Source organism: Somniosus microcephalus, chromosome 6 (genome assembly GCF_052327205.1).
Source record: "Somniosus microcephalus isolate GS21.2 chromosome 6, FLI_Smic_1.0, whole genome shotgun sequence".
NCBI classification, from domain to species: domain Eukaryota; kingdom Metazoa; phylum Chordata; class Chondrichthyes; order Squaliformes; family Somniosidae; genus Somniosus; species Somniosus microcephalus.
Window position 1 is genome coordinate 241,177,887 of NC_140992.1, and position 13,059 is coordinate 241,190,945.

Here is a 13,059-nt window from a genome sequence, read left to right on the forward strand (position 1 = left end):
CGCTAGTACAAAGCAGAGGAAAAGGGGGTAAAGGCCGAGTCTCTGCCACCTTTGTTTCCCTGAGATTTCCAGCACTGCCAAGGGGCGGTGGATTGCCTCTACCTGCAACAGATACAAAGCTAGGGCTAGTCGTTTACATGAGGTTGGAGGGCATGTTCATTGGCCCCCAGCCCCTCTGGTTCAGGATAAAGGGACAGACAGCAAACACAAAGGCTCTGATAAGTCTCTCATTCCCCAACAGCAGCTGCAGACCAGGGTTTGGCTCTGGGGAACCTTCTGGCTACTGTTTTTGGACGGAGGGAGATGGCCCTGGCTGTAGTAGCTATTGCTGATGCTGCCGCCATGAAGCCATGACAAGGGATCACCAGCAGTATATTGATATTTGCATGAGGTTTCCCCACAGATTTAAAAGTGACTGGCCTAAATTTTATGATGCTTTGCTGTATATTAAAGGCAAGAGTGAAGTGTTAAAATACTGTTACCCTCATTTTTCTTGCTGGCACCTGGTAGCCATATTCATTTTATAACATGCACTTTACCAAACAGTAAGATTTAATGAAAAGTAATTGCTTTCTTCTTTAGTTACAGGCTGCTTGTAAGGACATTGACCCAGAGCTGAAAGCTGCACTTGACCACCATCTGCAGCTCTGCAATGGTGATGGACTCTATTCTGAACCCACTATTCTATAAAGAATGAGACTGACTCTCTCTCACATTTAGCAGGTTTACAAGGTTGCTCCCCATGGTGCTGAAAACAAGTAACCACCAAGAGGATATATATTTCAGCATTCGTACGAAAGTGAAGAGCTCTCAAAATGTTTACTGCCTATGATGAACAAAACAAGTACAGGCCTAGAACTTGCCTTGTAGTTTCTGGATTGTAAACTGAACAAACTTTAGATTTGCACTATTTGCCAATATATGATTTTTTAATGGTAAAATATCATCAGTTTGCCATTCTCAGTTTAATGAGCACACAAAAGCACTGCAGAATTTTATTGAAGGAACTTTATTAAAATAGGGAACTTATTTTGGCCTTATTTTGAAATATGCAGATAACCTGTTCAAAGTACTATGTGCAATAACATTAGCTAATCATTAAAAAGTGGCTGCTTTATTAAACACTGCCTCTTCTTAAACTGCATCTATGGAACACACTGGGGCAGTTTCAATGCTCCAGCCACATTATTCCTGTAAAGCTAAAAGTCAATCTTGCGACTGCAATCAACTTCATCAACCAGTCTATTGCATAACAAACGTCAGTGAAAGATAAGGTACCAGTAGTAACTGGTAGTACAGTCTGCAGAATGGTCATTCAGTGTCATTTAATGACCAGAATCTGATTTTCTCCAGTTTTGAAAATGAGGTAGAGTAACTGGCTTGAGGATAATTTTACTTTTGTACAACTGATTTTGTTTGACTATGTACTGGTTCAGTTCCTGGTGTGGACTTAAAATTGCAACATATAGTACAATGGTATTTTAAAAAACTTTATGCAACAAGGAAGCAATGTAATCAACTGAACACATTTTAATCATAAATGTAAAACTATTAGTAGTCTCATCATTGAGCTGGTGAGTACTGTCCATACAGTTACTTTGGTTAGTCAGATTTTGTCCTAAATGGTTTTTAGTTACTGGACAAGCAACAATCACAGTTGCTGGATTGACTAGCTAAAAAAAGGCATGGCTTTGTTCGACATGTTAAGCACATACCTATTGCAGATAGTAATATAAATTTAAACAAAATATTTTAATGGTTTAATGTTGAATTAAAATGAACAAAATATTTAATTACCCAAATTGACTGCAAAAGCTCAGTGAACCTTATACTGTAAACAGTCATGGATTTTCATGATTTCTAGAATTTCTCCCTAGTTCTGTTTTAGACGTGGTTTAGATAAGGTAGACTTAGTGTTGCAGAAGGTACTGCCAATTGTATTTTCCAGATATTGCGAATTAGTCCACTAATTCATTTTTTTCTATAAACTATTCTATAGAATTTATTTTCAGTTGTTAGATTGTCGACATTAGAAATTATCATGTCATTATCCCCATTAGAATGTAACCGCATTAAATTATGTTCATTACTACCCAGTAGTATTGTGACAGGGAGAGGCTCCATATATTAGACATAATATATATGAATTAAATATAAAAGTAACCTCTAAATTAGTTCCATATATACACAACCACTCTAGGTTGCACAATGCAAACTGTTGTACAAAAATGGGTGAAACATCTTTGCTGACACTACTAATCGGCAAATTTTCTGCAGATGTGAAATGATTGCATGAAAATTACATTGTTTTAAGATAGATTTGGAGGGGGGGGGGAGAGGAAAGGGGAGGGGGAAAGGAAAGAGATGGGAGGAGAGGAAAGGAGGGGGGGGAAGAGGAAAGGAGGGGGGGAAGAGGAAAGAGATGGCGGGGAGAGGAAAGGAGGGGGGGAGGAGAGGAAAGGAGGGGGGGGGAAGAGGAAAGAGATGGCGGGGAGAGGAAAGGAGGGGGGGAGGGGAGGAAGGAGAGGAAAGGAGGGGGGGGAAGGAAAGGAGGGGGCGAAAGGGAAGGGGGGAGGGGGAGGGGGAGGGGCGGGAAAGAGGAAAGGAGGGGGGGGAAGAAAGGAGGGGCGGGAAAGAGGAGGGGGGGAAGAGAGGAAAGAGGAGGGGGGAAGAGAGGAAAGGGGGGGGGGGGGGGGAGGGGGAGTGGAGAAACAAACCCCCATCACAATAACTAAGTAGCCCAAGGCTGAATGTCTAAACTTTTCTGAAATGGAAGAGTCGTGCTGATGGGCCAGTAACTAAATGAAAATTGAAAGATTCAACTGTGATTAGCAATGTTAGATACAAGAGTCCACATTCAAAAACAAGTAGAGTGGAGATCTTTTTAATCTTCCCTCCTCCCTTTAAAATTCACCGTTGGTTATTGTTCTGTGTATTTGAGGGCTTCCACCCACATCAGAAGAACCCCAATATGCAGTAACCTAAGAAAATAGTCTTTATTCAAGCTTAAATTGCATTCATTGAACGGCCATCAGGAGCAATCAGCCAAACTACCTCGCAGTACTCTCATTAAGCATTTAAAGCTGTATCACTGTAAATCTATATCACTCAATATAATTACCAACAATGTCTTCATCCATCCCATTCAATCATCATATACTTGTCTGTTGTGTAGCGCGTAAGCACTGCTTAAAGACTAGATATCAGTATACATTTCAAGGTTTCAAAAGTTCAGCCCATAGCACGTTAGAAGTATTTGGCACATTTTTTCCAAGATGAATAGGTATGCAAGTAAGCTTCATATTTAAAAGGAAAGCAGTGTAACAGAAGTATCTCTAATATTTTTACGTGATTCAACCTTCGTTTGCTTCTTGCCAAATAAGCAAAAAGCCACACTGATTCATCATCCTCTGTTCAGGTGAAGAGCTTGCTAACACTGAAGACAAAAAGGTGCAAATTTATATATCCCATTCATTTGACTCTGCGAGCAGTTGAGTAGCTGAACATTAACTGAGTTCCTGCTCAATGAATGTCTCCGTGGTTAGCTGGTTTGGTTCTGTTTCAACAGTCTCAGCTGGTTTGTTTTTATCTGTGTTCTGGGTCAAGGGATGAACCATGGACATATGAACATTCAAATTGTGGGCCTTCTCAAACCGCTTCCCACATTGGTCACAAGCAAAGTCAAATTCAGCTTCTGCCTTGTGCTTAGTCATATGGTGTTTCAGGGATGCCCTCTGTCTACACTGGAAACCACAAATTTCACACCTACAGGCAGAAGAAAAAACAGAAACTAAATTAGGCTCCCAAAGAGATGTGGCTGTTCTTTTGCTGTCACAGACGAACATTCACAATGTCACCATGAGTCCTACTAGAAACTTACTATCCTCAGTCCCCCTCTTAATTGTGTGTACAAGCTGCTCCTTGGTGACACCAGCTGGAAACATGGGATCAGGTTCTATAATGTGGTGTCTTTCACCTCCTCAGGATGGGCCCAAGGGCATTATAGCCAAGGAATTACTTTTGAAGTGTAATGTAGGCAAATGGAGCAGCCTATTTAATACAGCAAGGTCCCACAAACAGCAATGAGCTAACTAAACAGACAATTGTTGTAGTGATTGAAGGGCAAATGTTATCCAGGATGCCGGTTGAAACTCCCTCCCTCCCCCCCCCCCCTCTCCTCCTCCCGCCCCCCTCCCTCCCCTCTTTCCCCCCTCCCCTCTTTTTCCCCCCCCCCCCTCTTCCCCCCCCCTCCCTCTTCCCCCCCCCTCCCCCCTCCTCCTCCCCCCCTCCTCCCCTCTCCTCCTCCCCGCCCCCCCTCCTCCCCCCTCCCTCCCTCTCCTCCCCCTCCCTCCCTCTCCTCTCCTCCCCTCTCCCTCTTCCTCCCCCTCTCCTCTCCCCCCCCCTCCCACAATTCACAATTCAAATCGCTTTATTGGCATGATAAGGTACATCTTATGTTGCCAAAGCATCAAAATACATTTATGGTTGAACACATAAATGCGGTTCTATTCATACAGTTTATAAATATACATTCGCCTTGTTTGTATATATTCTTGTCTTAGTTTACTGGTTGTCCCTCTGTTCATGGCAAGCTGTAACATAGTGTGCCGCCAGTGTTACACAGCTTCTCTCCTCCCCCAGTAGGAAAGGGAGTTTTTGGTTGTCATTCAGATTTCTGAATTCAGGGCATATTTGGGAGAATTTTTGGTAGAAATTCTCCCTGATGTCCTGATATTTTCCACAGGCTGTGAGGAAGTGCATCTCTGTCTCAACTACTCCCAGACTGCAGTGAGAGCATATCCTGTCTTCTCTTGGCAGCCTGGTTTGCCGGTGTCTGCCTTTTTCGATCGCTAGGCTATGTTCGCTAAGTCTGTACCTTGTCAAGGTTCTTCTCAGTTTGTTATCCTTTACCATGGTCAGGTAATCAGCTATGTTGTATTGTCTGTTTAGGGCCAAGTAGCAATTGAGTTTGCTTTGGGTTTTTGTTGTTTCTGCCCAATATGTCAGATATTTTTCCTTTTGCTTAGCGACGATTGTGTTGGGTCAAATTCTTTGTGTTACCCTGTCACTGTCCTGGGACTGGTTATTGTTAGTATTGTTAGTAGTTACTTCACTGAGTCCCAGGACTAGTTGACTGAGGGTATTTTTCTTTATGGTCAGCTCTTGGCATTTCAGGGCGTCGTAGTGATAGCATTGGGGGTTGCTCATTTGTAGGTGATTCCAAAATTTGGTGGCTCTTTTTTGGATAGTGATTATTAATGGATATTGGCCTAGTTCCGCCCTGCAAGCATTGTTTACTGTTTTCCTTTGAGTCCGGAGGATACTTTTACAGAATTCTGCATGTAGGATCTCAATTGGGTGTTTGTCCCATTTTGCAAATTCTTGTTGTGTTAGCGGTCCCCATACCTCACTGCCATAGAGTGCAATTGGTTCAATTACTGATTTGAAAATTTTGAGCCAAATGCTAATTGGGATTTCTATTTGGATTGATTTTTTGATGGCATAGAAAGCCCTTCTTGCTTTCTCTTTCAGTTCATTCACAGCCAGTTTGAAGTTTCCCGTAGAACTGATTTTTAAGCCCAAGTATGTGTAGTGAGTGGTTTGTTCAATTTTGGTTGTTCCTACTGTGAAATTTATTTTGGGTCCCTGATGTTTGGCTCTTTGCTGGAACACAAGGACTTTGGTTTTTTGGGGATTTATTGTCAGGGCCCAAGTCTGGCAGTACGACTCCAGCAGGTCCAGGTTCTGCTGTAGACCCTCCTTAGTTGGTGACAGCAGAACCAGGTCGTCTGCATAGAGGAGGAATTTAACCTTGGATTCATATAGGGTGAGGCCAGGTGCTGTAGATTGTTCAAGTAGTTTTGCCAATCCATTAATGTAAATATTAAAGAGTGTCGGTGAGATTGGCGAGCCCTGCGTCACCCCCCGCCCCTGTGGGAAGTATTTTGTTTGTTTGTCTCCAATTTTAACTGCACATTTATTGTTTGTATACATTGATTTAATTACATCATATGTTTTCCCTCCTACCCCGCTTTCGATAAGTTTCAGGAATAAACCGTCATGCCAGATGGAGTCGAAAGCCTTCTGGAAATCTACAAAGCATGCGTAGATTTTGCTTTTGTTATGGTGAACGTGTTTGTCAATTAGGGTCTGTAGGGTGAAGATATGATCGGATGTTCTATAGTTTGGCAGGAATCCAATTTGGCTTTTACTCAAGACATTGTGCTCCTCAAGGAAGTTTATAAGTCTTTTGTTTATGATGTTACAGAATACCTTCCCCAGGTTACTGTTTACACAGATGCCTCGATAGTTGTTTGGGTCGATTTTGTCCCCACTTTTGTATATGGGTGTTATGAGTCCTTTGTTCCAGATGTCAGGGAAATAACCGACACTCAGAACCAAGTTGAAGAGTTTTAGGATAGCTAGTTTCATTTTGTCGTCTGCGTGTTTAATCATCTCGTTTAGTATGCCGTCTGTCCCGCAAGCTTTTCCTGGTCGCAGGTCCTTGAGTTTTTCAAGAAGTTCTTTTTCTGTTATTATGGCATCTAGCGGGTTTTGGTTATCTTTTATGGCCAATTCAAGCTTTTCCAGTTTTTTGCGTATTTGGTGTTGCTCTGGTCTTAGTGTGTTTTTCTGGTATAATTTTTCAAAGTGGTTTACCCATGTGTCCCCATTTTGAATGGACAAATCGTCGTGTTGTTTTTTGTGTAGTGTTTTCAAGTTGTCCCAGAAACAATTGGAATCAATGGATTCCTCCATGGAGCTGAGTGTATTCTTAATAAATTGCTCTTTTTTGGTTCTGAGTGTGTTTCTGTATTGTGTTAGTGTCTGACAATAAGTAAGGCGTAATTCCTCGTTTTCTGGATGTCTGTGTTTTTGGTTTGATATTTTTCTAAGTTTTTTCCTCATGTTATGGCAATCATGGTCAAACCATTTTTCATAGTTTTTTGTTTTGGGTTTGTTCTTGCGAGCTTTCAAGTTTGCATTTGTTGCCAAATTATCAAAAATATTGTTTAGTTTACTAACTGCCCGGTTTACGCCTTCTTTAATGTGAGTGTATATGTTATCCAGAAAGGTGTCTAAGAGAGCTTGAGTTGATGCATTGCTAATTGTTTTCTGGTATTTTTCCGTGTCATTTTTGGCCCATCTGTACGATTTTTTGGTGTTGTACAGTTTACTGGGTTGTGTTTCTATGTTGTTTGTTTCTGTCTTTTTGAGAAACATAGTAATTTGACTGTGATCTGACAGTGTTGTTTGTGGTTTGACTGTGAATGCTCTGAAAGAGGATGGGTCTAAGTCTGTAATCATATAGTCTACTGTGCTGCAGCCAAGAGGTGAGCAATAGGTCGATCTTCCTAGGAGGTCTCCTATGAACCTACCATTGACAATGTACAGACCCAGGTTTCAACAGAGCTGTAGTAGCTGTTTTCCGTTGGTATTTGACTGCTTGTCGCAGTTATGCCTGTATGGAAGGGAAGGGATGTCAAAGTGGTTATTCCCGAATACGTAATTGTTTCCCTGATTATTGGTGAAGTCTGGTTCTTCGCCCGTTCTTGAATTGAGGTCCCCACAGATCAACACGTTCCCCTGGGCCTGGTATTGGATAATTTCCCCCTCCATGTTGGAGAAGGTGTCCTCTTTAAAGTACGGGGAATCGATTGGAGGGATATAAAGTGCGCAAATGTAAACATCTTGGGTGTTTTGAGATAATCTCCCTCTCAAGTTTGAGCCACATATGGTTTTTGCCCTTTTTTATAAATTTGATGTAATTCTTAAGTTCTGTTTTAAACCAGATCAGTATGCCTCCGGAGTCTCTGCCTTGGGTTACACTTGGTTATTGGAGGGGACCACTAGCTCAGTGTACCCTTGGGGACAGCCAGTGTGTCCTTTTCCTTTATACCAAGTTTCCTGTAAAATGATAATATCTAGATCTTTAGTTTCTATGAACTCTGTGGTCCTACTCTTCACTTCTAGCACTGAAGAGCGTAGACCTTGGATATTCCAGGTCGAAATATATAAGGATTTCATGTTAAGTTTGATCTTTTACTATGATAGGTTAAAGAGTGGTACGTGTTTGTCGTGTCTAAGTGTGGGGAAAAAAAAATCACCTCAGTTGTCCATAAAAGTTAATACAATTTGGTTACAGTTCTTTCTATTAATTAGTCCTTGATCCATAAGGCGGAAGTAGATGCTGCTGCACATCTGCTTATTGTCTCTTAATGGATTATTTCTGTCTGAGGTATTGCGTACGTCCTGTGCATCTCTCCCTCTGTCTGGCTGGGGGCGGTCCTATTCCCCTGTGGGACAGGAGTGGTGCAGGTCTGCTATTGTTGATCCTCTCTGGTCTCGGTTGGTGTGGTGGTGGTCTTTGTAGTGTTCCTGATATGTACCCCGCTGATCTCTGGTGGTCGGGGGGGGGGGTGGGTCCTCTTGGAGTCTGGGTATGGACCCGGTTAAAAGCGACGTCCTTCAGGGCTTTAGCAAAGATCGATATTCTTTGCCTTTGGATGTGGACGTGGTCGTAAAGACATTCCTCATAGAGGGTGGGGTGTTGGGCCAGGTGTACGTTGTGGTTTGATTCGCAGTCTCTTGCTATGCTGGCATTTATCTCATGAATTGTGTTGTTGTTGAAGTCTGTTCTCGGCAATATTGTGGAAACAGTGATTCTAGTGTTTGGAAATGTACTGCTTGCCTTCCTAATCATTGCTCTGAGCGATGTTGCTACCTCTTTCTGTTTGGCCTTTAGGTCATTTGTGCCCGTGTGTATTATTATGTGTTGGGGGGAGCCTAATCTGGCTTTGGTCAGCCATCCCATGGCTCTGTCTGTTGTTGGGCACCAAATCTTTTCTACTTTACTTCTAGGGAAGAGCTTTTTCTCCCATAGAAATTTCCCATTTGAGTCTATGAGTATTACGACGTCAGCCTTGTTTGTGTTTGCTGTCTGGTGGCTTTCGCCTGGACTCATAGTGTGTGGGCTGGGGTGTCTGGTGTGTGCGTACCTCTTGTGGGCGGCTCGCTTGTGGTTCCACGGTGGTGGGGGAAGATTGCGAATCAGTATGCTGGTCGGTCTGTGTGGCACCCCTTGTATTGTGTGTCTGTTGCTTTTGTTCCGTGTGGGAGTGCAGCCGTTCCGTCCGGCTCTGTCTTGTCTTATCTCTAGCCTCTGGTTGCTGGTCTAATGGTGTTATCTCTCCTCTATGGCTCTCTTCTTTTCTTTTTCCTGCAGCTCTTTCACCTGATTCCTAAGTAGATTCACCTGTTTCTCAAGTAGATTTAGCTCTCTCTTGTGTCTCTCCCTCTCCTGCTTTTGTTCGTCATTCAATTTGAGGAACTCCTCTCTAAGTTTCACCATCTCTATCTCTAATTGATTAAATTTATCTTTTGGTTGTATCTGGCTGTGTGATCCCTGGGTATGTGTCTGGTCGGCCCTGGAAGGCTCACTCACTTCCTGGCTATGCTGCTCTTCTCTTGGTGAGCTGGGAATGGCAGGGGGACTATGTGTGGCTTCCTCCCTGGTAGTTATGCTGGGGTTTGTCAGTTGTATCGTGTGGCTGTGGTTCCCCGGGGTTAGTGTCTGGTTTGAACTGTGTGGCTCGTTCACCTCCTGACCAGGCAGATTTTCTCCTGGTAAGTTGTCAATGTTGGGGGGAGTGCGGGCCACTCTGAGGTTGTTCTTCCTCCTCGTAGTTAATTTTTTCAGTGTCCTGAAGGCCGTTGCAAATTTGTCGAGGTTGCCTTGCACTAATATTGTTCCGGTATTGTACGCGTTGACAGTCGTGGTTGAACTGTCTCCTGGTGTGTTAATTTTCATTATGGACCCATTTGCGGTATTTTCTAGCTTAACACTGGTATAGTGTGATTTTATTGCTGTGATCCAAGCCGTTGGCTGATCTGAGTAGAAAATGAGGTTACTTTTTGTCCCATTGTTGTAACAGTCAGCAAAAAGAGTTTCTGTTTTTTCTCTCATCTGCTCATGCTTCATCGCTTTTATAGCTTTTTTTGCGGTGTTGGGGGGAATCTGGAAGCGGGGCTGTTGTGGATCTTCTGATTCGCTCATTTTTGGTAAAGTATTGTTGATCTTAGAATAAGCTTTTCTGGGGCCCCGGGTTTGGTGTTTCCCTCTCCCTGTTCGCGAACTTTCCCGGTCCCCCTCTCCGACCTAGTGGTCCCTGGGCCTCGGCTTCTGGGGTCACCCTTCTCAGGTCTGAGTCTGTGAGCCGCTGTTTCCCGGTGCCTTCGGGCTGTTCCCCTCCCCCTCAGAGGTCTCTCTGTCTCGGGCTGGCTCCTCAGGCCTTTCCCTGGCTTCAGTCTCCCTCCCTGGGCCCTGTACTCACAGTCTTGGTTTGCTTCTGGGAGCCTTCTGGTTGCTCCCCTTCTCCTCAGAGGTCTCTGGGCCTGGCTCCTCGGGCCTTTCCCGGGCTTTCTATCCCAGCCGCCGCTCGGGCTGTGCCTCGTTCGCGGTGCTGGACTGCGGCCGCCGATCGGGCCGTGTCTCGTTCGCCGCTCGGGCTGCCGCTGCGTCTCAGTGCGGCCTCCCCGATTCGCCTCGCCTCGTTTCCCGAAGCGGCCTCCCCGAGTCACCTCGCCTCGTTTCCCGAAGCGGCCTCCCCGAGTCTCCTCGCTCCCCACCCCCCCCTCTCCAGTTCTGGTCACCACACTTTAGGAAGGATGTGAAGGCCCTTGAGAGGGTGCAGAGGAGATTTACCAGAATGGTTCCAGGGATGGGGGATCTTAGCTACAAGGACATGTTGGAGAAGCTGGATTTGTTTTCATTAGAGCAAAGGAGGTTGAGGGGTGATTTGATAGCGGTGTACATTATTATGACTGGTTTGGATAGGCTAGACGGGGAAAGGCTGTTCCCACTAGTTGATGGTACAAGGACTAGGGGACACAGATTTAAGGTTTTGGGCAAGAGATACGGGGGGGAGAGGTGAGGAAAAACTTTTTTACGCAGCACGTGGTGAGGACCTGGAACTCGCTGCCGACGGAAGTGGTGGAAGCGGAGACACACAATGTTTTCAAGGGGAGACTGGATAGGCACTTGAGGGAAATAAACTTACAGGGATAAAGCGGGGGAATGGGACTGACTGGATTGCTCTGCAGAGAGCCGGCACGGACTCGATGCGCCGAATGGCCTTTTTCTGTGCTGTTATGACCATGACATCTACTGTATGCATGGTCCTACCAATGGAGCAGGGCCTTAGAATTGTTTCCCATGAATTTAAGTCGTTTTTGTTCTCCAGGCTTACATGAAGAATGGCCATTTGTGCAAAAACCAGAGTTGTTGACGGAACCACCAGGGGAAAATTCATGGTGAGGAAAGAGGCAGGCAGTGAAAAATCAGTGTTTCTCTCTTGCTTAAAATATTGAAGTTGTTCACTCCTTATGTTTACTGATGGCTCACAGCCACAATTCACTGCAGCGGGAGGTGAAACCTAACATTTTCCTTGCTGCAAAGTCACCTACCGAGTTTACAAAATCTATCCCACCAAAACATCAGTGCAATATTAACATTTTAACCTCTACTCTAACAAGTGTCATTCTTGCTATTGTGAAGTTTAACATTTGGAATTCCACTGGTTACTTACTGTAGAGGTTTTGCTCCAGAATGACGCATTTGGTGAACTGATAGGTGCTTCCTCTGTTTGAAAGTTTGTCCACACCATTCACAAATATAGTTTCTTTCTTCTGAAAAGTAAAAAATGTGGTTTCAAATCTATACGAAGACAACAGAATGTAACTTGCAGTAACAAGCAGAGCTCTTTCAGGTGAAATGCTTAATTTCACAAAAATTAAAAGGCAGATGTAAAATGTACAAATATTTATGAAGACATTAGAACGCTTCATCAATCGACTTTAATTTCCACAATAGCTGTACGATACAAATGGGTGTATTTTATGCCTCAGGATCATACTAACTTGCATTTATAAGACAACTTTAATGTAGAAAACATTCCAAGGCCCTTCAGAGACTGAACCGACATTGCACAGTAGGCATACTTTAACTGTACCTGTGGAATTGAACATAATTATCTTTACTTCACAGATGAAGGATGTGATTAAAGAGGCCATTTGGCCCATCTATATAATCCTGCCATAGAAACCTATAGTTTCCCCATCACATCATCAACTGCCTCTTGACTTCAGGAGTTGTTGCCTCCACTACCCAACTCAGAAGATCCTTTCAGGTATTGATCACTGAAGAACATTTGCTAATATCAGTCCTGAACTTGCCCTTTTACAGGAAACTTTGTGCTATCCGGAGGTTGAATGTCCGGCAGCTTCGATCTAACGGCAGAAATCAGCAGCCGTTTTGGTTCGTTTTTTTTTCTTCTCCTAGCATTCTTTTCATAGGCAGGCTCTGGAAAGCGTCTTTGTAGCTTAGCAACAGCTTCAGAGACGCTTCCAAGCTACTGGGCCGAGTGTTTACAAGCTGTTGCTGAGCAACAGTGTTTGTGGTCAGATATGGCAGCCTCTGGAAGGTGTCTCTGTATCTTAGCAACAGCTTCAGAGACGCTTCCAAGCCACAGGCCGAGTGTTGACAAGCTGTTGCTAAGCAACAGTCTTTGTTGTCAGATACGGAGATGAAAAGCTCCTATCTGATAACATTGACGCTGGTCTATCCGGAAGTTTTGAGGCAACGGCAGCTCGGTCCGTGGGTGCCAGATAGCACAAAGTTTCCTGTACTAGTTTATACCTTGTCCTGTTATGTAATTTTCCAAGTTTGTGTAGAAAGGTAGGAAAAATAAAATTACAGTATAAGTTGAGTAACTCTCCAACAAATGCATAAAAAAATATAAGGTACAAAAATCTTACGTTTATGATGGTAACGTGAAAACACTTGAAGATAGTTTCAAATCAGAGGTAAGACAACATATGCGCCTGGAATTTCCACTCTAAGCATAAACGGCCATTTCTCTGGGATTTCCAACAATCTCCAAATTTACGGCGAAAGGTCAAGAGAACCCCTGTGGAATTTCTACCCTATAAGCTCTAACATATGGATAGTAACAACCTGATTTGAACTGCAGTGCATCAGTAATCTATTGAACTGGGCAC

At 43.8% G+C, this 13,059-nt stretch overlaps 2 protein-coding genes across 5 annotated transcripts in view; one reads left to right on the forward strand and one right to left on the reverse strand.

The window, feature by feature from the left end:
• Window positions 1-1,978, forward strand: part of fanca (FA complementation group A) — a 93,294-nt gene extending 91,316 nt beyond the window's left edge. For all 4 annotated transcript variants that reach the window (XM_085991627.1, XM_085991626.1, XM_085991625.1 and 1 more), the window contains one exon: window positions 583-1,978. In XM_085991627.1, coding sequence (XP_085847753.1) covers window positions 583-690 — 108 coding nt within the window. In that variant the 3' untranslated portion in view covers window positions 691-1,978. The remainder of the gene's footprint in view (window positions 1-582) is intronic.
• znf276 (zinc finger protein 276) overlaps window positions 1,508-13,059 on the reverse strand; it is a 47,710-nt gene continuing 36,158 nt past the window's right edge. The window contains exons 11-12 of the mRNA XM_085991631.1: window positions 11,589-11,688; window positions 1,508-3,765 (exon numbers count right to left, since the gene is read on the reverse strand). Of these exons, the coding sequence (XP_085847757.1) occupies window positions 3,507-3,765; window positions 11,589-11,688 (359 nt within the window). The 3' untranslated portion in view covers window positions 1,508-3,506. The remainder of the gene's footprint in view (window positions 3,766-11,588; window positions 11,689-13,059) is intronic.